The sequence below is a fragment of the Papaver somniferum genome, unplaced genomic scaffold (assembly GCF_003573695.1).
Source record: "Papaver somniferum cultivar HN1 unplaced genomic scaffold, ASM357369v1 unplaced-scaffold_80, whole genome shotgun sequence".
NCBI classification, from domain to species: domain Eukaryota; kingdom Viridiplantae; phylum Streptophyta; class Magnoliopsida; order Ranunculales; family Papaveraceae; genus Papaver; species Papaver somniferum.
The window spans coordinates 3,751,637-3,775,566 of NW_020650971.1; the positions used below are offsets into that span (position 1 = coordinate 3,751,637).

At 39.5% G+C, this 23,930-nt stretch overlaps 3 protein-coding genes across 3 annotated transcripts; 2 read left to right on the forward strand and 1 right to left on the reverse strand.

Annotated features, from left to right (window-relative positions):
• The first annotated feature begins 3,078 nt into the window (after positions 1 to 3,078).
• LOC113344848 lies at positions 3,079 to 6,985 on the forward strand. The gene is made up of 6 exons (XM_026588745.1): positions 3,079 to 4,107; positions 4,218 to 5,030; positions 5,254 to 5,387; positions 5,500 to 5,648; positions 5,752 to 5,990; positions 6,174 to 6,985. Exons 1-5 carry the CDS (start codon positions 3,355 to 3,357, stop codon positions 5,988 to 5,990), a joined length of 2,088 nt encoding a protein of 695 aa, XP_026444530.1. The 5' UTR covers positions 3,079 to 3,354; the 3' UTR covers positions 6,174 to 6,985.
• Positions 6,986 to 17,002: 10,017 nt separating this feature from the next.
• Positions 17,003 to 18,323, forward strand: LOC113345019 (MATH domain and coiled-coil domain-containing protein At3g58210-like). Its single transcript, XM_026588876.1, has 4 exons — positions 17,003 to 17,127; positions 17,226 to 17,377; positions 17,489 to 18,093; positions 18,144 to 18,323. Exons 1-4 carry the CDS (start codon positions 17,003 to 17,005, stop codon positions 18,321 to 18,323), a joined length of 1,062 nt encoding a protein of 353 aa, XP_026444661.1.
• Positions 18,324 to 22,678: 4,355 nt separating this feature from the next.
• LOC113345020 lies at positions 22,679 to 23,251 on the reverse strand. The gene has a single exon (XM_026588877.1). It carries the CDS (start codon positions 23,249 to 23,251, stop codon positions 22,679 to 22,681), a length of 573 nt encoding a protein of 190 aa, XP_026444662.1.
• Positions 23,252 to 23,930: the final 679 nt, after the last annotated feature.

The window sequence follows — 23,930 nt, forward strand, 5'->3', positions numbered from 1 at the left end:
CTGGATCGGCAATGATGCAACTCATTGCGGTTGCCTATGTACCTTTCCCTACTCTAAAGGGATCAAGCACAGATCGTAGTTCATCTTCGAAGGGAAAAGAACTTAAGATAACTTATTTTCAAGGTCACGGCCTAACAATAATGGTAAATGGCCTAGTCCTCAGAGGACGTTCTGTCAAAATGCACAAAGGTTGCGCATTATCGAGTCTGCGACATGGCATAGTGATGCCTTCGCATCATATGATCCATTCGCAAGGCTATGCATCTATAAATGAGGCATAAACATCATTTATATCTTTCTGGATAAGCTATGAAGCCTACTTGGTGCATAGTCCGCATATGCACTTTTAACCAACTACCCCTCACTATATATGTTAACTTACCATTCCTACAACTTAGGAAAGGGTAGAGGATTGACATGCTTCCTTCACTATTCATGGACGCTGCCATATATCTCTGAATAACTGGCAATGATTTATGAATTTTGTTCTGTAATGCACAATGATGGCGCAATATTTATTCTGGTTATTGCATAATGATTGGGCAACACTCGGTCTGGCTATTGCGCAATGATTGTGCAACACTCGTTATGGCTATTGCGTAATGATTACGCAACACTCATTCGGTCAGCCCTCTCTGTCCTGATTCACAATGATTATGCAATATTCGCTCTAGGACAATAACCCACATATTGCGCAATGATTATGCAACAACGCCCAAGGCCATCTACCCAACTGGCCTAATGCATCCTTTAATGCAAACGTCCCAAGGACATGTACCCAACTTGCCTAATGCATCATTTGATGAAAATTTCCGAAGGCCAATGCAACTTTCGAAATGCATCATTGGCTCTAGGAAAATGTATCTTCCACTTGGTAATGTGACGCTCGCAGTGCGATATTTAAATGCCTCTTACTATGCAAGGAAGCTTTGGATGAAGCTTAACCTCGGTCCATGATAAGAACATCGAGTGTTACAATATACTTTGTATTCCTATTCACAGCAGGCAAGAATATAGATTTGTTTGGTTGCTAAAAAGAAACATTAATTTCTTTGTGCAATCATGTTATCTTCAGATTGTGAAGAACAACATATTGGTCCGAGAATGAGGAAAATCTACACAATTTTATGGAAACTCCCTCTTTTTCTTAGGATACGACATTTCATGTGGAAGGCCATCTCTAACTTGCTACCTACTAGAGATATTCTTAGTAATGTAATTCCAGGTATTTCAAATGAACGCCTATTCTCTGGATAAGATCAAAAAACACCATCTCATGTTTTGACGGACTGCAACTTGGCAAGGCTAGTTTGGTTTACTATCTCTGGTTGGTCTGCTAGTCGATCCCTCAATTTCAGACTGGATTTGTGAATGGTTTGATGATCTTCACTGAGAATGAGGTTTGCAAGAGAGCTAATATTGGATGGTGCCTTTGGTCAGACATATGTGATGAATTTTTAAAAAATATAAACCCCACTCAAGATAAAGCTATTAAGAGATGGAAAAGTTTCACTGAGGAGAATGCAACTATAAAATATCCTTTGCAGCGTACTAACAATAAAATTTGTCGTAACAATATTCATTGGAATCCACTACTTTTGATCATTTTACTATTAACTGTGAAGATTTGTATCAAGATATTGATAAAGATGGTGGAATTGGTCTAATCATTTGTAATTGTGCAGGTATACTGCAAGCAACAAGGTGCATCTACCTGATGGATGTAAGGAGTGCAGACCAAGCTAAATGTATTGGATTGTGGGAAGCTGTGAACTGGGTGAAGAATCTTAAGCTATAAAAGGTGCATTTCGAGCTTGATGCAAAAACTATAGTGGATGCAGGAAATAAAGACAACACCTGCAACAGACTGGATATTATTTAATATGATTAAAGATATTTTTTTTTCTTTCTCTTGTTCTTGGAGATGTTTCTACTTTCCTAAAGAAGGAAATAGAGTAACTGATATCCTCTTAAAACTAGCTAGGGTGGATAATCTATGTTTTACTTGGTTTGATTCTTCTCCTGTGGAGATTAGTGCTCAATTAACAATTGATGATACCCATGTTAACTATTGATTCCCTTCATAAATAAATTTTTCTATTTTAAATGAAAAAAAAACTTGAGATTAAAAACAAATTATCTTTAAACAAAATTGTCAATTTATCGACAAGCCTAATTGGGATTGGAGAATTTTATAATTTCAGCGAGATAATTAATTTATCGATGTTCTACAACATTTCGAAAGTTCAGCCCTGAATAAATTTTTGATAGGGAATTTTTAAATTGGGGCATGGGGGACAAATTAGATGTTGACATGTGTTTTATTCAATCAATTGATTCCGATAGATATTGTTCCAAAAACAGAAAAAGAAAAAAGAAGTATTTCTGGAAAGGATATTGATTATCTTAATTGATTACTATATTTTATTTTTCCAGTTTTCAGAAATCAAGATAAAAGTATTAATATTAAGTTGGAAGCCTAACAACTTAAGCTCCAACAACATGAAGCGGATAGCGAACCGATTATGTCGCAAGTGGACAAGCTAACTCTACCTTTCATGTTAAATTCTATAATATCACGTTACAAGGACTCCAACCTGAAACCTTCTACAATGTAATTATTAAAACTAGCTTGTCCAGCTATCCGGTTTTAGATATAATTCTGTTAAAACAATTATTAAAAAAGACGTATGTCAACGTCTCATTTGTTCACAATGTGCCATCCAAGAACATCCCAGCAAAAATGAATCCTTCAGCCTAGAGTGTAGACGACTCGAAGGGGTCTCGATGAGAGACAACCGTAGCCCTCAATATTAGAGGGGACGTATTTTGATTCCACCACTGTCGTAGAACGTGCACAAAATCATATTTTACATTACATGGCAAGTTGGCAACAAAAGGAAAGCCGACGGCGACACGTGAGATGCATACACGGCTTGACAAAAGAAGACCGCCTAGACATTTGGCATCCGCATTCTAGTTTTCGAGAAAATTTCTGGAACCAGTTTTCCCTTTCCACTAGAAATGAAAAAACAAACCTGGAAAGTTTTAGTTCCTGTATCTATTTTAATTTGGATTTCCGGATCTACACATTCCGGAACTTCTGTCTTTCTTTCACATCGAAAACACCTTTCCTCTTCTCTCTTTCCGGAGGATCTACCCATGGTATTCCCCCTTAGATCAAACTGATACTAGTTGATTGGGGTTTTTACTATCTGTCAGACCACTTTCCGGAGCTGATCTACTGATGTAATTTTGTCAAAATTTCCGGCAAGTCACTTATCGGTAAGCCATCTAAACAACTACTGTTTTTTCTAGGGTTTACATTTTCAGTAATTACAGTAAAATTGAAACATGGTGAACCTTGCCAATTATGAAATTCTCTCTAGAAAGGATACAGAAGATCATATATCAAACTGTTTGTCTAGACCAGCTGTACTGAAATTTAGAGGTGGATGGCAAGAATTGAAAACATTGCACAACATAATCAGCTCTTCGCATGCCGAAGCGAAACAATTTCTTGATAATTGCGTTTTCAGTAGACTATTTCGTGTAGCTATCAAGAAAAATGACCAGCGTTTAGCTGAATGTTTAGTAGAGAGGTGGTGGTATAGCACTCATACATTTCATTTTCCTAATTTTGAAATTGGTTTCACTCCGTGGGATTTCACGATGTTAACTGGAATTCCGATTGGTATGGGTAAGCCGCCGCCGTTTAGTAAGAATGTTGGGAAGGAGAAGTGGGATTTCTTTAAAGAATCGTGTATATCGAATTTGTTTGATGGGAAAGATGGGTCGTACGGGATATTGAAGTCGAGGGGATTAAGGTTGAGTTATTTGAGGGCATATATTGTTAGTAGAGAAGGTAAAGATAACATTGAGTGTTGGCAAGATATGCTACGGTGTTTTTTATTATGGTTGATTGGACAAGTTTTGTATGGAGAATCGTCTGGAGTAGTTTACTGTGGATGGTATGAAGCTGTACAAGATTTGGATAAGTTTGATAGTTATGATTGGGGAACGGCAATCATGGCGCGTCTCTATAGATCCTTAGATGAATGCAGTCGTGGTTCCAAGTCATTTAGTGGCATGTGGATGATCTTAGAGGTGTGTATTTTCAATTGTTTGTGCTTCCTTAATTATTATCTATTGCAACCTACTATTTGTTTATGTATTAGTACACGATGTATGACTTTTATGTGTTTATTTTGTATCAGTATTGGTTTTACTCCTACTTTCAAACATGTTCACCTCAAATTGATGAAGAACAGATACCTTCTGTGGATGTATGGCCTAGGATTGAATTGTATAACAGAGTGAACCGATCTGATGCACAATGTGATATTGGGAAACACTCATTTCAATTAGCTCGTCAACAAATAGATTTGAGAACTGCGGAATCAACTATTTGGATGCCATGGGCGAATAGTAGTTTTAGGGAAGTGGAATGCATAGTCATCAGTCGCCGGTTATCACAGTGCAGGGTATTTTTATATGATCCCGAACTAGATAAAGGTTGGTGGTACCTGGGTGATAGATGTTGGCGACAAGTGACTGGAAGCATAGCCATTCCTAATAACCCACCACCTATTACTGGTTTAGGAAATTTAGACGGAGCAATCATTTTCGATGTGAAAAATTGGCAGAGTGCTAAAGATTTTGTGGTTGAGTCTACTGATGTTGAGTATTTGACTTTCTGGAAACATGTTTCAATTGGTCCATATACCGTTGCGCTGAGGTTTGTTGATAATCGCGTCAAGGGAAGGCCTGCTGCAGCGCAAGATCAAAAATTCGATGTTCTGTGCCCAGCGCCTATAAATCAGTGTCGACCCATGTATGACATACCAATGGAGCAACCAGTTTCATCTCTTATATGTGATAGGGGTATGATTATTTCTAGCAGTACGGGTGAACCGAGCACCATTCCTGTCACCTCAGCATCACGTAGCAGTATGGGTGAACCGAGCACTACACCCGTCACCTCAGCATCACCTAGTAGTGTGGTTTGGGATACTGAAATTGACTCCGTGGTTAGTATATTTGTTCTTTTACAATTTCCTGCTTATATTAATTGGTTTCTGGATATCTTACGGACCTGTACTAGTCTCAGCTTACATTAATTCTTAGGTTTGATATGTACGCGTTATCAGTATGTATGCTGAACCTCAGGCTGTTACTAATTTTGATTACATTATGGACTTTGCAGTAACAAATTTTGATGTTTTTTAATTTTATATTTCCTGATTTTTACAGAAGACTTCATCCGAACTATTGGAGCTTTCTTCATCTTCAACTTCTAAATTCGCTTGGAAGATTGAAAACTTTTCAGATTTGAACGCCCAAGCAGGACTTCTCTCTGATGTTTTCTCTGTTGGTAGTTTTAAATGGTATGCCGTGTGATTACTCTGAAGGTTCTTAATTCTACTTGCATGGGTTGCATTTACTAGTATCTCCATTTCGTCTTCTTTTGACTGATCGTTCAAACTTTCATTGATATAGGAAAGCACTTATTTATCCAAAGGGGGCGGGTAAAGTATATGATCACTTATCGTTGTTCCTTTGCCCTGTCGACTTGACTACCTCACTCTGCGTCCAGTTCAGCTTTGCTGTTACAACTGAAATTGATTGCAGTGACAGAATTAGACATGGTATTATCTTGATATCTGTTTCAGTATGCATTAATTGGTATATATATTTTTCGTAGTAAATCTCATTTTCTTAAACATCTTATGAGTTTATTGGGTTCCACAGAAACAAAATACACATTCCCAGAGAAACTTAGTAACTGCTTTGGTTGGCCGTCATTCATGCGCCTTAGTGAACTCCACGACCCTGCTAAAGGATATCTGGTGGATGATACTTGTATCATTACAGTTGAGGTTACTTGTATGATGAAAGAAGACTCAAATGAGGATTGTGAAGTGAAAGAGAGTGATACAGACAAGGTACCAGACGCTAAGCGTTGCAAAGTCAAAGATGAAGGGAAATAGGTGAGCCATGCCCATCCTTGTAATATTTGTTCGCAGCTCATTCGGTGCTTCTGTTGTTAGTTTGAATCAGCACGATTCTATTTTTGCTGTCGACGGTTTACAGAACACTAGCAATTCTGATTCTGTGAAATCTTTCCTCCTTTCACTAACCCTCCTGGCCATCACAACACTCGGAACCCAAAGCAATCAGGTAAGCTGTCAACCTTTCTTCAATGCAAGATGTCATCAGATTGAAGTACTCCATAGCTTCCTCAACAACCTGGCCTGAGCACGACCAGAAAAGCCCCAAGAACTAAAAGAGATTTTGGTCTAATTGTGGACTTTCTCATCTCTGTACAAATCTCAAAGCAATCAGAATATCTTCCATGCACGGCAAGTATCAGTATGATCACATTGTGGCACACTATTTTTCTCGAATATCCGGTCAAAAAGCTCCAATTAATCTCCAGAACAGCCACATTTCACACGCATTTTCGCAGGAGCTGTCCAAAGAACCATGCCAGGATCTGTTTTAGTGATCAGTCCCTGAATTTTCTCCTGTAAGTATTAATCACCATCATGTAACATCACCTTGGTTTCCTACACATTTAACAGGGATCTTAGATTCTGAAGACGAAAAGTAGTTGTTTGGATGTAAATTTAACAATGGGTCTCCATGAGTTTCTGCCTTCTACTGGGAGTACTGTTGGACTCATAAACTGGTTCGTAAGCAGTCTCAGAAACATTAATTGAGAGGAGAAAACTACCAAGACAAAGAATTCTGAGGACGTCTCAGAAACATTAATTGGGAGGAGAAAAATGCCAAAACAAAGAACTCTGAGGACGTGATAGTATCTACTTTCTGAAGAATGTCTGTTGTAATCTCTCTGTAATTCTAGTTGTTGATATGTTTTTTCTATCTGGGTAACAAAAACTGAAGATTTTCAATTGCTTCAGTGTTAATACAAGTTGATGTTCCTCGGCCATTTTGCTTGTTGCAAAAACATAGAATTTTTGTCAGCCTGTTAAGTTCTAACTTTTTCCTCGTATCGTTGTGGTTTTTAGGAGTAGAGTGCAACCGTTTTTGTTATTTTTAGGATTTTTTCTTTAATTTTTACGTGGGCTAAACTCCACTGGGTAGACCCAGCTAGCTGAATCAGTCCAACTCCCACCACTAATCTACCCGGGAACCCAAATCTAATTTCTACATCACCACTCCTGCTGCTTAACTCGATTTTCTGCTAACCAAACTTTGTTTAATCTCTGGTCATGATGTCCTGCGATGCATTTCATCTGTATTCTCGTCTACACCGTGTCATAACCCTAGACATGCCATTACACTGTCAGGCTGCCCCTATCTAGATAATGGGTGCCTTCACCACCATGCAGGTGAATCCTATGTACTTATACTACTTGCCAGTACTCTTTGTAAGCTAGTGAATTATTATCAGATCTATTATCTCTTTCCTTTCGTTATTCTCCTCATATTTCTTAGTAGTCTTATCTTATCCTTCCCTGCAACTCTCTTCTCAACCTCATAATTTCTTCCCTGTTACTATCTTATGAGTATTATCATCCTTTGCATGTGTAGATCACTACAAATTGGTATCTAGAGCAGTAAAATCCTTTGGGTTCAATGGCTAACAGAGTTGTTGTTGAAGAACTTACTAAGAAGATAAATGAGCTTAACCAAAAACAACAAGAGTATGCTCAAAATCAAGAAATACTTTCTCGGAAACATGATACTCTTCTTCAAAAGCACGATGCTCTCTTACTCACAGTTGCAGAGAACCATAAAAAACCCTCCGAGGAGTATGTAAGAGTTATGAGTGAAGTTTTTTCCCAGATCTTAGAGAATAATAATAAATCTCATGTTCATAGAGATCTTCCTCCAGGATTTGGTGGTGTTCTTGGTTCTTCACCAGGGTTCTCTACTAATACTCAAGATCGACAGCAGAGAACTACTTTTCCAGGTGAGGGAAGTCATTCACATCGTGCTGTAGCTGGAATTAATGAAGGCAACTTCCATCAACCTAAACCGAAGGTAGATTTTCCGAGGTTTGATGTCCAGAAACCAAGATGTTGGATCAGAAAGTGTAGAATTTTTTTTTCATATCCACCCTATGGACGATGAACAGAAGGCAAACCTTGCTTCTCTATATTTAGATGGAAAAGCTGATGTATGGTTTCAAGATTATCAAGCTTGTAAACCAATGGAGGTTTGGGAAGAGTTCCTTCGTGATCTTTGCAGGCGTTTTCAAGATCTTGGTCATGATGACACTGTAGGAGAATTTAATAAATTCTTTCAGATAGGTTGTGTTAATGACTGTTTGGAAATTTTTGAGGAACTTAAAGCTCTCATGATTGCTAGGAATCGTTACCTTACTGAAGCTTATTTTACTTCTAGCTTCATCAGTGGACATAAAGAGGAACTCAGAATGCATGTGCAAATATTTTCTCCAACATCTTTAGATCATATTGTGTATCTGGCGAAGATGCAGGAAGCAGTCTTAGAGAATGCTTCTAAAAAATACAGAGTTATTCATAGTACACCACCCATATATGTTCCTTCTAACTCCGCTTCTACCAAAAAAATTTCTCCTAACACAATCCCCAGAGTTCAGTTAAAACCAGTTACCACCAACAATTCAGTTCCTCAATCAGCTTTACCTCCTATTAAGAAGTTTTCCTACGCTGACATGAGAGATAGAAGGGAAAAAGGACTTTGTTATAACTGTGATGGGGTGTTTTCTGATGGTCATAAATTCATCAAACAACAAATTTATATGTTAGCAGCAGATGAGAAAGACAATACTGCTTCTGGAGGATCATCACCAGCTACACACTTGCAAGTGGACAATGAATCAGAAGAAGAAGTAGAAGTTTTAGTTCATGCCATCTCTGGTAATGTTCATCACTCTGCCATTAAGGTTATTGGTTCAGTTAAGAAGCAAAAGTTTACTATTCTTATAGATAGTGGTAGTACTCATAGTTTTTTGGATCCTAAGGCTGCTCACTTACGTGGTGCTACCATACTTCCTACTGCTGCCTTACAAGTTTCTGTGGCTGATGGTAATAAGATTGTTAGTGATTCTAAATGTCCTTCTTTCAAGTGGGAGATGCATGATCATTCTTTTAAGTTTGATGTCAGGGTGTTGCAATTAGGTGGTTGTGACATGGTTTTGGGTGTTGATTGGATGAAAGAACACATCCCTATGATTTTTGATTTCAAAAAACTTACTGTCTCCTTCCTCACCAATGGCACTAACATTATCCTTCAAGGTCAACCTGAGACCACTAGAATATCTTGTATGTCTGAGAATGATCTTCAAAAGTTCATTCTTAAGAATAAAACTGACTTGGTTGGACATTTATGTTCCATTTCTGCTGAAACCCTTCAAACTTCAATACCCACACCCATAAAAGAATTAGTTAATTCTTATTGTTCAATTTTTCAAGAACCTACATCCCTACCACCTTCCAGAACACATTACCACCATATTCCCCTTAAACCATCTTCATTTCCACCAAATCAAAGACCATACATAATTCCTTATGTCCAAAAAGAGGTAGTGGAGAAACTAGTCAAAGATATGTTATCATCTGGTGTTATTCAACCCAGTCACTCTCCCTTCTCTTCTCCAATCTTACTTGTCAAGAAAAAGTATGGAAGTTGAATATTTTGTGTAGATTATAGGAAGCTCAATGATATTACTATCAAGGATAAATATCCAATTCCTGTCGTAGAGGAGCTTCTGGATGAACTGAAAGGAGCAACAGTGTTTTCTAAGATAGATTTGAAATATGGTTATCATCAAATTTTGGTTTATTCCCACGACACTCATAAGAATGCATTCAAAACTCATCAGGGCCACTATGAGTTTCTGGTTATGCCCTTTGGGCTCACTAATGCTCCATCATCTTTTCAAGCTCTCATGAATGATGTTTTTTCTCCATATTTGAGAAAATTTATCTTGGTCTTATTTGATGACATGTTGATCTATAGTACTGACACGACTTCTCATCTACAACACTTAAGGATTACTCTTGATCTGCTGCACCAACATTCCTTGTTTGCAAATATGAGCAAGTGTACTTTTGCCCAACAAAAAATTGAGTACTTGGGCCATATTATTAGTGGAGAAGGAGTGGCTGCTGACCCTTCCAAAACTTAATGTATGCTTCACTGGCCAACTCCAACTTCTTTGAAGGAGTTAAGGGGATTCTTGGGACTTAAAGGATATTATAGGAAGTTTGTTCCACATTATAGTCTCATTTCATAGCCACTTACTGACTTGTTGAAGAATAACTGCTTTGGATGGAATGCTTCTGCTCAATCTGCTTTTGACCAACTCAAGGAAGTTGTTACTTCTACTCCAGTCTTATGTTTACCTGACTTCTCCAAACCATTTGAAATTGAGACTGATGCTTGTGATTTGGGAGTAGGTGCAGTGCTAATGCAAGAGAAAAAGCCTATTGCCTTCTTTAGCAACGGTTTGGGACCAAGATTTTCATCTAAGTCATCTTATGAGAAGGAGCTCATGGGAATTGTGATGGAAATTAACAAGTGGAAGCCATATTTTTTGGACACTCATTTTACTATTTTCGCTGACCATCAAAGTCTGAAGTTTTTTATGGAACAAAGACTTCAATCTATATTACAGCAGAAGTGGCTCTCTAAGCTCTTGCAGTATGACTATGAAGTGGTCTATAAGAAGGGGACTGAAAACAAGGGGGCTGATGCACTTTCTAGAATGCCATAGCCAAGTTGTAAATTGATTACTTCTGTGCAACCTGTATGGATTGAAGAAGTTGTTCAGAGTTACGCAACAGATCCTTTGGCTACTTATCTTATTCCCAAACTACTGGTATGTCCTACTTGTCAACCTCCCTATTCATATTCCCAAAGTATTCTGAGATACAAGAATATAATATATGTTAGTTCTGGGGGTACAACTTGTCAAAAACTTATGACTGCTCTACACTCTTCTTCCACTGGAGGTCATTCTGGAACTCAAGCTAGTTACCAAAAAGCTAAGCTGTATTTTTATTGGGTGGGCATGAAAAAGGATCTGATTCAGTTCATCAAAGAATGTGACATTTGTCAAAAACACAAGAGCTCAAATTCCTTGCCAGCTGGTCTTTTACAGCCATTGCCAATTCCATACCAAGCATGGAAACACATTAGCATGGACTTTATCAGTGGGTTACCTAAATCTGAAGGCAGAGAAGTCATACTAGTGGTGGTGGATAGATTCACTAAATTCAGCCATTTCATAGCCCTCATCCATCCCTTTACCGCTTCGTATGTATCTAAGATATTATCTCTTTCATAGTATGATGGCCATATTGAAAGAGTGAATGCTTTTTTGGAGTCTTATCTGAGGTGCATGATAAGTTACAAGCCAACTAAGTGGATTAATTGGCTATCTCTTACTGAATGATGGTTTAATACTAACTACCACACCAGTATTAAACTCACTCAATTCAAAGCTTTCTATGCGTATTCTCTTCCACAATTTGGTCTGTTTTCTCATCAACCTGCTACTGAAGATTATTTACAACAAAGACATGCTATGTGGATTCTCCTTAAGTACACCTTGGAGGAAGCTCAACACAGGATCAAGCAGCAAGCAGACAAGAAGAGAATTGAGATATCATTTGCTGTTGGATATTAGGTTTATCTCAGGCTCCAGCAATATAGGCAAACTTTAGTACAACTGCGTCGGAATTTAAAGCTGGCAGCTAAGTTCTATGGTCCATATAAGGTGATTGCTAAGTTTGGAACAGTGGCATACAAATTACAACTGCCCCTTGACTCAAGAATCCACCCAGTCTTTCATGTGTCTCAACTCAAGCCAAAGCTGGGACTTGGTTCTCTTCCTCAGACTGCATTGCCAATCTTAGACTCTGCTGGTAACTTGAAGATTCAACCATTGCAAGTTTTAACTTCTTATGTTTTTAAGAAGCAGAACCATTTGGTGCCTCAAGTCTTGGTGCATTGGTCCCACTCCACAACATCTGAAGCTACATGCGAAGACACTGCTCTCATGCACCAGAGTTTTCCTAAGTTGATTCTTGAGGACAAGAATCCTGTAGAGTAGGGGGTATTTGTTATAACCCTAGTCATGCCATTACACTTTCAGGATGCCTCTAGCTATATAACGGGTGCCTTCACCACCATGTGCATGAATCCTGTGTACTTATACTACTTGTCAGTACTCTTTGTAAGCTAGTGAATTATTATGAGATCTATTATCTCTTTCCTTTTGTTATTCTCCTCTCATATTTCTTAGTAGTCTTATCTTATCCTTCCCTGCAACTCTCTTCTCAACCTCATAATCTTCTTTGTTATTATCTTATGAGTATTATCAGCCTTTGTATGTATAGATCACTACACACCGACATATTTTTTTTTGACACACCCATCGACTCTTTGTTTCACCCATAAATAGGTACTTTAAATTTTCAGTGCTGATGGTGCGTCTTAAACCGTGTCCCCAAAAGTTTAATAAAGCCACATACTTAAGCTTTCTCTCTTCCTCTATAATAATAACCGTCAAGAGTAGTAATAAAGTCTCTCAAAATAGTCTTTCTAGTTCCCTCCTCTACATAAAGCTTATAAATACTGATTTTGCACCTCCCTTGTTATAACAAAATCATTATGGTAACTCATGAAATTGTATAAATTTCTTCATTTTCATGATCAAAAACATTTCGGAGGTTAACAGTAAAGGACTTGAATCTGCGGTTTTTGGTGTGGGCAGTTCTAAATGGTGCGAACTTCTACTAACTACTTTGTTTTCGAATGATCATTTTGTTTTACATGATTTACTTTCACTTCATCTACTGTGATTGATTAATCTGCAATTTTTTTCACTCATAGGCAAGCAGGATTTTATCTGAATGCATGGTTGGATGATGTATCACAATTCTTCCTTGTCCCTGTTTGCTTGAAAAAATCAGTGTATACGGAGTTCAGTTTCTCGGTAACTAGTCAAATAGATTGCAAGACCGCAATTGTAATTGCAGGAAATCCTACAACAACACCCCTTTGATAATCTATAGAACAAGATATGAAACCATTATGAAGAACACTTAGAATAATTTTATTAAGTTTAGAAATCAATACAAATAGATAAACTAAAACCCTAACTTGGGAAGAAAATAACTTTCTCTCTCCTAAAGTTATATCTCAACTCTCAAAAATACTTCTCCCTGAATACAATGATGGTTGGTCATATATATAGGAGTTTACATAGTGTAGGACAGCTAATAAAGCCCCTTTTTCGGATTTGTCATGCGATGTCCTCGCACGCTTATATTGGATCTTCTTGCACGTGCTCTTGAACATCGCACAACTCTCACACATTACTCGTGATTTCATGACGTCATTCCTTCCGTCATCTTAGATTTTCTATGAGCGAATTCCATTCGCTACTTTATAATGCCATCGCTTCGCATAGTTATTTGATGTGCAATATTTTATCCCTATATTTTGCCTCTTCTCTTATCGGTCTTTATTCTAGAAGGAGCGATGAGAGAATTTGTTCTTAATCACTTATTCGCGCCTTTGCATTTTATTTGCCGCACCCTATCAACCTTTCATATTCCTTAACTGACAGTAACCCGAGATCTCGAACTGGATTGTTCCACGTTCCGTTCTCATTGGTTTACTTCTCGACACGTCGCGATTACTCCTTTCAACTGTATCCTCATATCTTCTCACTCATTAATGCATGGGATTTCCCAAAAGGGAAAGAGAATCCTTTATAAACCCCTCTCTCGTCTTCATCTGTTTCTTTTTCTTCGTCTCTCTTTTTCATTTCTTTCGTGTTCCTATGCGGCTATGTCTCTCTCATTTTGCAGTCTCAACATTTCTCTTCCATGGAGTATCATCCTTGCTTGCTCTGCGTCATTTTCTTGCTCTGATTCATCATGCACGCAATTGTATCCTCAATTTTGCTCCGGTCTACCTTCTCTCCACGTCCTCGCCTGGGTTCGTTCTCTCCCACCTGTACATATCGATCTTCTATGCGATGACGTTCGCGCTCCTCTTGTGAATTTTCTCTCACCTGGAAAGTGTTATCCAAATCGTTATCCACAGGTTCTCTCTACCCATTATCTCCACGTTCAGATCTACTTCGCCTAAAGGTACTTCTGCTTGTTCTAGATCTTGAGCTCGCATGCGTTGTTCTGGAACGTGATTGTGACCTTTGCTCTTGTAATTGCTGATTTTCCTCTCTCATTTCATCATTTTGTCGTGTCAAATTCGCATGTAGTTCCTCTTCTCTTCTTCTTTCGTCTGTTAACCGCTGTCTGAGCTCTCAAATAGTCATGTTCTCTTCATTTTCTCCTACCGCTCCTTCTTCATGTGTCCTCTCTTCGTTTTCCTCTGTTGTATCTGCATCTGTGGTGTGAATGCTAACTTCATCGTAGTTTATGTTGGGGTTCTCCTCTGGTACTGGCTGTACCGAGATCGATTTCTTCGAGGTTGATTGTTCCTCGCTCCCATACGTGAAGATTCTGCAATTTCACTTCTCCTCCTTCCTGCGATCCTTCTACTTCTCAAGACGGGTGTTGTATTTTCTCCTACGGATGCTTGCCTCACCATCTTTTGTTTCTGAAATAACACTTTCCTTACAAATTTAAATCAACAAAACCTTTCTAAAATGAAAACTTCGGTTCTTTTAAAACAGATCGATAAATGTTAAAACCAGCAAAACTCAGCGAAAACCACCCTAAATTTTCTTAAAAACACTTTTTTTCTAAAGAAAATTGAAAACTGATAAGAACTTTCACAAGAAGGTATAAGCCCTTCTCCGAGCTGTATTCTAGCGCCAAAATGTAGTTGCAGGAAATCCTACAACCACACCCCTTTGATAATCTATAGAACAAGCTATGAAACCATTATGAAGAACACTTAGAAGAATTTTATTAAGTTTAGAAATCAATACAAAGAGATAAACTAAAACCCGAACTTGGGGAGAAAATAACTTTCTCTCTCCTAAAGTTCTATCTCAACTCTCAAAAATACCTCTCCCTGAATACAATGGTGGTTGGTCCTATATATAGGAGTTTACATAGTGGAGGACAGCTAATATAGCCCCTATTTTCGGATCTGTCGTGCGATGTCCTCGCACGCTTATATTGGATCTTCTCGCACGTGCTCTTGAACTTCGCACAGATCTCACACATTACTCGTGATTTCATGACGTCATTCCTTGCGTCATCTTAGATTTGCTATGAGCGAATTCCATTCACTCCTTTATAATACCATCGCTTCGCATAGTTATTTGATGTGCGATATTTTACCCCTACAACAATGAGATGTGGTATGTATCCTAATACTACCGTTTTATATTACTGGTGCCTTCTAACAGTCTTTTATCTTATAGATGCTTTATATTTCGACAGAAGGAAAACAAAAGATCACTGGTTGCAGCCGGGTTCGGATATCATTCATGCCTCTTAACGAATTCCATGGCCCTTCTAAAGGTTATATAGTGAATGATACATGTGTTTTTACAATTGAGGTTCTCTTGATGATTATGATGATGGCGTTGAATGAAGAAATCCAGACAAGAATGCAAAGACAGGGCACGAAGATAAGAAAAGTCGTAGAATTCATAAAGGCGCTGGACAACCCTTTGATAAAGGGCAACACAACTGCAAAGTTGGCTTTGGCGAGGATAATGATTTCGTAGATGTTGGAGGCTTCAGTATTTGGAAATCACAAGCGCCCTTGTAAAAGAAGATATGGTGGAAATATGGACATATTCCTTCAACCAAAGTTATGCCAATCTCGTCTTATCATATCTTAGTATTGGTCGTGAAAGACTTGATGACTTATGCATCAGTGTCGCTATGTAGAATTGTCTTCTGAAATGATTGAGCGGTGAGAGGAGACGTTAACTATGTCCGAGAAATTTGAATTTAATGTTGGATGGCTTCGAGAACGATTTGATAATGTGAAAAAGCTCTCGGTGGGATGCAGAAAGTAAAAACTGAATTATTGGAGCATGGTCAGCCTTTACGTGCTGCAAATTCAAGGGTGAAGGCTGCAGGGAATGAGTTGAAGAAGGCTGAAACTCAGTTGATTGCAGCTAAAGAGTACTTACAAGAGAATGTTTCCGGGTTACTCTCGGAATCAGACATGCAAGTGTATCTGGATATTGGTGAAAATCTACTGCTTCATCGATTGTTCTAGAAAGTAAATCGTAATTATTGTTTTGTAACTTCTGTTTGCATTAAACCAGTCGGGTGAACCGATTTACTTTTCTATTATATCAGTACGAGTGAAAATGTAAACCGCCTACATCGTTCTAAAGGTTTCTGATTAGATATTAGGCTTTACAATATAGTATTGTTTCAAGAAAATTTGAATTGTTTTAGTTTACCTCTATCTTGGCATTTCATGCCCCAATATATACGTTATAATTTAGAGCATAATTCACCTGCTGTACCGCTAGCTTCCAAGGTCACTTTAGTTAGCTCGGAATCAAGTTCTGCATCTAGTCAAGGACTCAAGGTACAACTTGCGGAAAAGGGATTTACCAGCGTGCATAACTAAGGATTATAAAGTCCACTCACAGTCCATCTATAAGAACACGGGTTAACCACGCGGTCCACGTCGGGTCTATATTAGTGATCATGAGATCATCCCATGATTAACCCTCACAGATTCATAATGTTGCGTTAACATTTTTGTTGTAATCCAACAGGGATTATAGATTCAAAAGGCACAGAATACCAACCATCAACAATTGAAAAAACGAAGGGAACATATTTTTTGGTATATGAAGCACTTTTCAACAGTCAAAGCATTAACCCTCATGGATGCATAATGTAATTCCACAAGTCCCGAGTCTCTTATATTCTGTTTCCATAGAATATTAACCATCAGCAATAATAAATTCTCGAGTCTCTGTAGTTTCCTTGGCAGTGAGAATGTTTATAAGTACCCTCATTATACTTCCCACTTAACCTTATCGTTCTTTCCTTATATCTTCTTTTTGCTTCTTTACTAAAATATGTCAACCGAAGTTGAAGTGGTTTCCTCCTCTTCAAAAATTATTTGGAAAATTGAAAACATTTCAGATTTGAACAGCGTAATAAAATTGGACTCTGAGGTTTTCTCTGTTGGTGATTTTAAATGGTACCCCATGTCTGCTATAACATTTTTCTTGTTGGGGTTGGTTTTGTCTTTTTCATATCTTCTGCTTTTGATTAATCCCCAAATATTTTCACTTACAGGAAAGTACAGATTTTTCCAAAGGGATATGGGAAAGTATACAATTGCTTATCACTGTTCCTAGTCCCTGTCGACTTGACCAAATCAGTGAATGCACAGTTCAGTTTTGCAATCAGTAGTCAATCCGGCAACATCAGTCAAAGAGTTAGAAAAGGTATGATCTAAAGATACAGCAACATTCTTAATTTGACGTGATATTCTTTTGGGTTTTTCTTTATTCATTTTAAAAAAATATGAAAATATTTTTGTTTCTGACATTCTGCAGAAGTGACATATGAATTCCCTGAAAGAAATAGTACTAGCTATGGTTGGCCAAGGTTCATTCTTCTTAGTGAACTCCATGACCCGGATAATGGACATATCATTAATGATACCTTTGTCATTAGAATTGAGGTTTCTTGTAGGATGAAGGAGGACTCAATTTGTGATAATTTTAAAGAGAGTGATTCAGACAAGGTTCCAGTGTCAGAAGCTAAGAAGAAACAAAGCAGTACACTATTAGAAGAGTGTCCAAGTGCTGGAAAGCCCTTTGGTGAAGGACAGTATAGCTGTAAAGTTGGTTTTGGTGATGACAAAGAATTTGAAGATGTTGGGGGCTTCAGTATTTTGAAAACACAAGTGCCTCTATACAGGCAGATATGGTTGAAATATGGTCATATCGCTACAAACAAAGTTATGCCAATCTCGGCATATGCTCTCCTAGTAATGGCGGTCAGAGACTTGATGAATTCCATAATAGATATGCATCAGTGCCGTTACGTAGAATTATCTTCTGGAATGATTGAGGGGTGGGAGGAGATGGTTATGATGGCTGAGAAGTTTGAATTTAACATTGGATGGCTTCGGGAAAGGCTAGAGACTGTGAAAAAGGTCTTGGTGGAATGCAGAAAGCTAAGACTGAATTGTTGGAACATGGTCAGCCTTTACGTGTCGCACAATCACGGGTGAAGGCTGCTGGGGATGAGTTGAAGAAGGCAGAAGCACAGCTGATTGCAGCAAAGAATTACTTGCGAGAGAATGTGTCTGGTGTGCTCTCGCAATCAGACATGGAAATGTGTCTAGATATTGGTGAAAATTTACTACTTGATGGGTTGTTTTAGAAAGTTAATTTTATTTTTATTTTGTTACTTCTGTTTGCAATGGTGATAATCTAATACTTGATGGATTTGTTTTAGAATGTAAATTTCCTTACATTTGTTTGCACTGGTAAAAATTAGATCTATTTTCGAGATTTAACTCTTATAGTTCGCAGTGTTTGCAGTGGTAAAAATTACATTTGTTTTAGAATTAAATTTCCTTACATTTATTTGCAGTGTTAAAAAAAAAAAATAATAAATAAAAAAAAAACAGAAAAAAAAAATATGGTAGAATTTAGAATTATAGGTGTGGATTCCATCTCTTTTCCAGAGAAGCAGTAATATTCCCAAGGAATTCAATTCTAACTCTTCGTAGTTTCTCTTCCTTGTCTACACCAGGGGAAGCTCGTGATGATGAGAGAACAACCCTCCCAAGCACCACCAGGTCCACCACAACCTCAAAGACGATAACAATGCCGATGACAAATCCTAACTATTGGGTTATGGAAAACTTCCTTGCCCTCCTTGTGGGAGAAGGGACCATATATATATTATTATTAATAATCTCTATTAAAGAGAATATCCTTGGTCCGCTAAATATGGTAGAATATAATCTATTACACCCCCTTAGTCTTAGCGGGAGAGGAACAAACACTAAGACTAGTACGAAAACGAAGAAATAATTGTCTAGGAAGACCCTTCGTGAAAATATCAGCGTACTGATTTTCGGATGGAATGTGTAGCACCCGAATGTCCCCAATACGGACGCGTTCACGAACAAAATGAATGTCGATTTCCACATGTTTGGTGCGTTGATGTTGAACCGGATCACCCGACATGTAGACAACACTCACATTATCACAATAAACGATAGTAGCCCGTCGTAGTGGTATATGTAGCTCAAGAAGTAAATTCCGGAGCCAAGTCGTCTCGGCCACGACATTAGCCACACCCCGATATTCAGCTTCAGCACTGGAGCGGGAGACAGTCGCCTGACGTTTGGAAGACCAAGAAACAAGGTTGTCACCCAAAAAAATGCAGAAACCAGAGGTAGATCGTCGTGAATCAGGACAGCCCGCCCAATCAGCATCAGAGTATGCATGGATGCCATAAATGGTGGATACAGATAAAAATAACCCATGGTCGATAGTTCCCTGGAGGTACCGAAGTATACGCCGAAGCGCCTGCATGTGAGGTTCTCTAGGGTCGTGCATGAATAAACATACCTGTTGAACCGCGTAAGATATGTCCGGTCGAGTAAAAGTAAGATACTGTAAAGCCCCAGCCAAACTTCGGTATAGAGTAGGATCCTTAAGAGCTGGTCCAGAGGTAGCGCTAAGCTTGGAGTTGGTGTCGACCGGAGTGGCCACTGGATTGCAGGCAGTCATGGAGGCACGAGAAATGATGTCCTTCGTATAGAGTGACTGAGACAAAAACAACCCGGAGGATAACCGAGAAGCAGTGATTCCCAAAAAATGATGTAAGGAGCCAAGGTCAGTCATACAGAACTCTTGTTTCATCATGTCAATAAAACGGGTGAGAAGAACATCAGTAGAGGCAGTGAGTATGATATCATCAACGTACAGTAATAAGTATGCCGTGTCCTGTCCTGACCGATAAATAAATAGAGATGGATCACATACACTACCCTGAAAACCACATTGAGTGATGAAAGTCGCAAACCGCTGAAACCATGCCCGAGGTGCCTGTTTGAGACCATAAAGAGATCTACGAAGGCGGCAAACATAATTCGGGTGAGTAGGATCAACAAATCCCGGAGGTTGGTGCATATAAACCGTCTCAGTAAGATCCCCATGAAGAAAGGCATTCTTGACGTCCAATTGGTGAATGGGCCAAGATATGGAGGTAGCAATGGTGAGAACTGTGCGGATAGTTGCGGGCTTAACAACCGGACTAAACGTCTCAAAGCAATCAACACCAACTTGTTGTGATTTACCGTTAGCGACAAGGCCGGATTTGTGACGTTCCAAAGTGCCATCTGCATGAAACTTGTGACGGAATAGCCACATGAAGCGAATGATATGAGCACCAAGAGGTCTCGGCACTAGATCCCAAGTGTGAGTTTTCAACATTGCAATATATTCATCTATCATGGCTTTCTTCCAGTTTGGGTCCCTAAGAGCATATAGGTGAGATTTGGGGACGGTGGAGATGTGGTTTCGGGTTTGAACGTGGAGATTGATCTTGTTGGAGGGACGGAAAATCCCATGAGAGGCCCGAGTGGTAGGGCGAGAGGGAGCAGCAGGAGTGTTGCTCGGGGGGGAGGGAGGGGGAGTTGCTGTCGGACAGGGAGGGTACTGCTAGGTTTGAGGGGGAGTTAAGGGATGGGATGAGTTGTTGGGCTTGCTGGGCCGGAGCGGGTGAAGACGGCGGAACAGCAGAGTGAGAAGAGCTGGGCTGAGACGCAGAGTTAGGTGAATTGGGCTGGGTAAGAGAGGGAGAAGAAATGGGCCTGGCAGAAGAGGGGGAAACGCTGGGCTGAGCAGGGGAATCAGAGTTGCTGGGTAATGTGTCCGTGTGTGGGAGAGCCGGACAGGTAGAGGGAGAACAGGAGATGGGTGGAGATGGGACAGCGCAAGGAGGTCACCGTGGACGGCGGTGAGGTGGAGTGTAGAGGTGGTGAGACGACGGTTGGGTAGAAGGAGGAGATGGGTAAGCCAGTGGGAGTGGAAAATGAGGAGAAATGAATTGGGTAGATGGTTCGAGGTTGTGAGAGCGATGGTCGGAAGAAGTGCGTAAGGGAAAAACGTTTTCATCAAACGTTACATGGCGAGACAAGATAATTTTGTTAGTGGCTAGGTCAAGGCAACGATAGCCACGATGATGAGGAGAGAAACCAAGGAAAACACATCTAGAGGACCGAGGGGAAAGCTTGTGAGGAGTGGTGGCGGACAAATCAGGATAACAAAGGCAACCAAACGTACATAGGTGATCATACGTCGGTTGGCGTTGATAGAGAATTGACACCGGTGAGGCGAAGTGAACCACGGCGGAAGGGAGGATGTTATGGAGATAGACGGCCATATGGAGTGCATCGGCCCAATATTTGTATGGGATAGAGGCATGGGACATGAGAGTGCGGGTGATGTCGTTAACACGACGAATCATACGCTCCGCTTTCCCATTTTGAGATGAGGTGTGAGGACAGGAGAAACGAAGACTAAACCAAAGTTCTTAGAAAAATCATGAAAAGAAGAGTTATCAAATTCACGTCCCATATCGGATTGAAAACATTTGATATCTCGCTCAAATTGAGTGTTGACAAAGGACCGAAACTCCAAGAATTTGGAGTGGACCTGAGATTTGAGCTTCAAGGGATACACCCATAGATAATTAGTATAGTCATCCAACAAAATAAGATAATAGCGAAAACCAGTATCAATATGTATAGGACAAGTCCATAAATCACTATGAATAATATCAAATGGAGCAGAAGTGAAAGAATTTGAGTCAGAGAAAGGAAGACGAACATGTTTACTAACTTGACAAGAATGACAAAGTTTGGTAGACTGTTGTTTATTACATTGAATTAAAGAGTGGGAACGTAAATTATTTAAAATAGCTTGTCCAGGATGACCAAGACGGCTGTGCCAGACATCATGAGAGCAGACGGTAAGAGACAGTGGTGGAGACTGAGATGATTTTGAAGTGGGCACGGCAGAAGTTGTGAGAGGATAAAGTTCCCCAGAGCTATCACAGCGAAGAAGGATCGTCCTCGAATTCAAATCCTTCACAGAAAAACCATAAGGATCAAATTCAACAGACACATGATTATCAGTTGTGAACTTTCGAACGGAAATAAGATTTTTGATAATATCAGGAACTACGAGGGTATCGTTGAGGTGAAGAGGTCGGGACGAGAGGTTTATAGAGTGGGTGCCACTATCCATAACTGGAATAGAGTTACCGTTGCCAACCAAGATAGATTTAACATTGCTAGTGTCGAAAACAGTATGTAACGTACCTGGATCCGCGGTGATATGGGATGTCGCACCAGTGTCCATGTAGAACGTTTCATCTGGTGGCTGTAAGCTCAATGAACTGTAGGCTTCCGAAAAATCACTGGGCTGTAGTGTTTCAACTGAAGGCACAGCGTACGCATGGGCCTGTCCAAGAATTGAAGAGCGTCGCTGCTGGGCTTGACGAGGACGTCCAGCAGATGGGCCTCGAGGTGGTGCACTGGGCTGGCGAGAGTATCCTGGGGTTGGCAGAAGAGGACCGGAGTTTGCAGGGTTGACGGGTCTTTTTCCTTTGCTAGTTCGGTGATGGCGTTGAAAAGAATTGTTTCCAGTGGCTGCTAGGGCAGTGGAAGATATCATGGTGGTTTGTTGAGCACGTCGTATTTCTTCAGTGCGTAGTTATGAACGAGCAGCATCATAGGTGGGCATAGACTGTTGTATGAAGGAAGCAACAGTGTTGTATTCCTCCGGTAGACCATTGACAAGTTGGATAACCAAACGTTTGCCATTCATGGGAAAATCGAGATGGGTCAGTCGATCCGCTAACGACTTGAGTTTGTCACAGTAATCATCGACACTAGCACAGTCAACAAACTTTAGATTGACAAATTTACTTTCAAGGGTTGCAGCACGATTACCTTTGTTATCTTGAAACAACTTTTGAAGATGATCCCAAAGTTCTTTGGCGGTTTTACCAGATTTTAGAACCGTGAGCATGAGATCCTTGGCCATGGTGGAGAACATCAATTGGCGGCATAGGGCGTCGAGTTGTTTGAGGGTATTTGCATCAATCCCTGTTGGTGGTGTGGATCCGTTGATGAGAAAAAGGAGATCGTGAGCTTGTAGATGTAGTTCGAAGAGAAAAACCCAGGATGAGTATTCATCTTGTTTGATGTCAAGAAGAATAGGAATCAGGGTTTTGATGTTGGTTACGGCAAAGGCCGGATGCAGAGTTTTCTTATCACCTGTCATGGATTTTGTGTTGGAGGTTTAATGGAGAAGAAGAAGAAGAAAAAAGAGGATCGAGATTAGCTCTGATACCATATTGGGTTATGGAAAACTTCCTTGCCCTCCTTGTGGGAGAAGGGACTATATATATATTATTATTAATAATCTCTATTAAAGAGAATATCCTTGGTCCGCTAAATATGGTAGAATATAATCTATTACTAACTTCATATCTAGGAGGTTCTTTAGCACTCATGGAAACCCTATTAGTGAAGGAAAAGCTGTTATTATGAGTGATCTCGATGCCAAGGTAATTGGAAACCCTAATAGTGAAGGAAAAGCTGTTATGAGTGGTCCCGATGTCAAGGTAATTGGAAACCCTTATTGGAAACAACTTGATCAGGAATTAATATGCCGAACTACAAAGAAAGGTGGAATATTCAGATCAAAGAAGGATGCATGATGATTTGAAGCTTGGTGAACTCTATTCCATGTGGGTGTTAAGCATGGCCAGTTGTGGTCCGGTTGCTCTTTTGTGGGTAACCCCTTCTATCTACGTTTGGTCGCGCAATACGTATAAATAAGAGATGGTGGATGGAATAGGAAGCATAATCGGAAGAAGAAGCACGGCGCAAATCTGGTGAAATAGTTGGATTTACAACGCAGGTTTTGCTAATCTCCTTACTTCGTTATTTCTAAACTA

Coding starts and splice junctions, on each gene's coding strand:
- LOC113344848 (XM_026588745.1), top strand. CDS start 3,355: ATGGTGAACCTTGCCAATTATGAAATTCTCTCTAGAAAGGATACAGAA. Junction 4,108..4,217: donor GCATGTGGATGATCTTAGAG/GTGTGTATTTTC, acceptor ATTTTGTATCAG/TATTGGTTTTACTCCTACTT. Junction 5,649..5,751: donor CAGTGACAGAATTAGACATG/GTATTATCTTGA, acceptor TGGGTTCCACAG/AAACAAAATACACATTCCCA.
- LOC113345019 (XM_026588876.1), top strand. CDS start 17,003: ATGTCAACCGAAGTTGAAGTGGTTTCCTCCTCTTCAAAAATTATTTGG. Junction 17,128..17,225: donor TCTGTTGGTGATTTTAAATG/GTACCCCATGTC, acceptor TTTCACTTACAG/GAAAGTACAGATTTTTCCAA. Junction 18,094..18,143: donor GGCTAGAGACTGTGAAAAAG/GTCTTGGTGGAA, acceptor GAACATGGTCAG/CCTTTACGTGTCGCACAATC.
- LOC113345020 (XM_026588877.1), bottom strand. CDS start 23,251: ATGACAGGTGATAAGAAAACTCTGCATCCGGCCTTTGCCGTAACCAAC.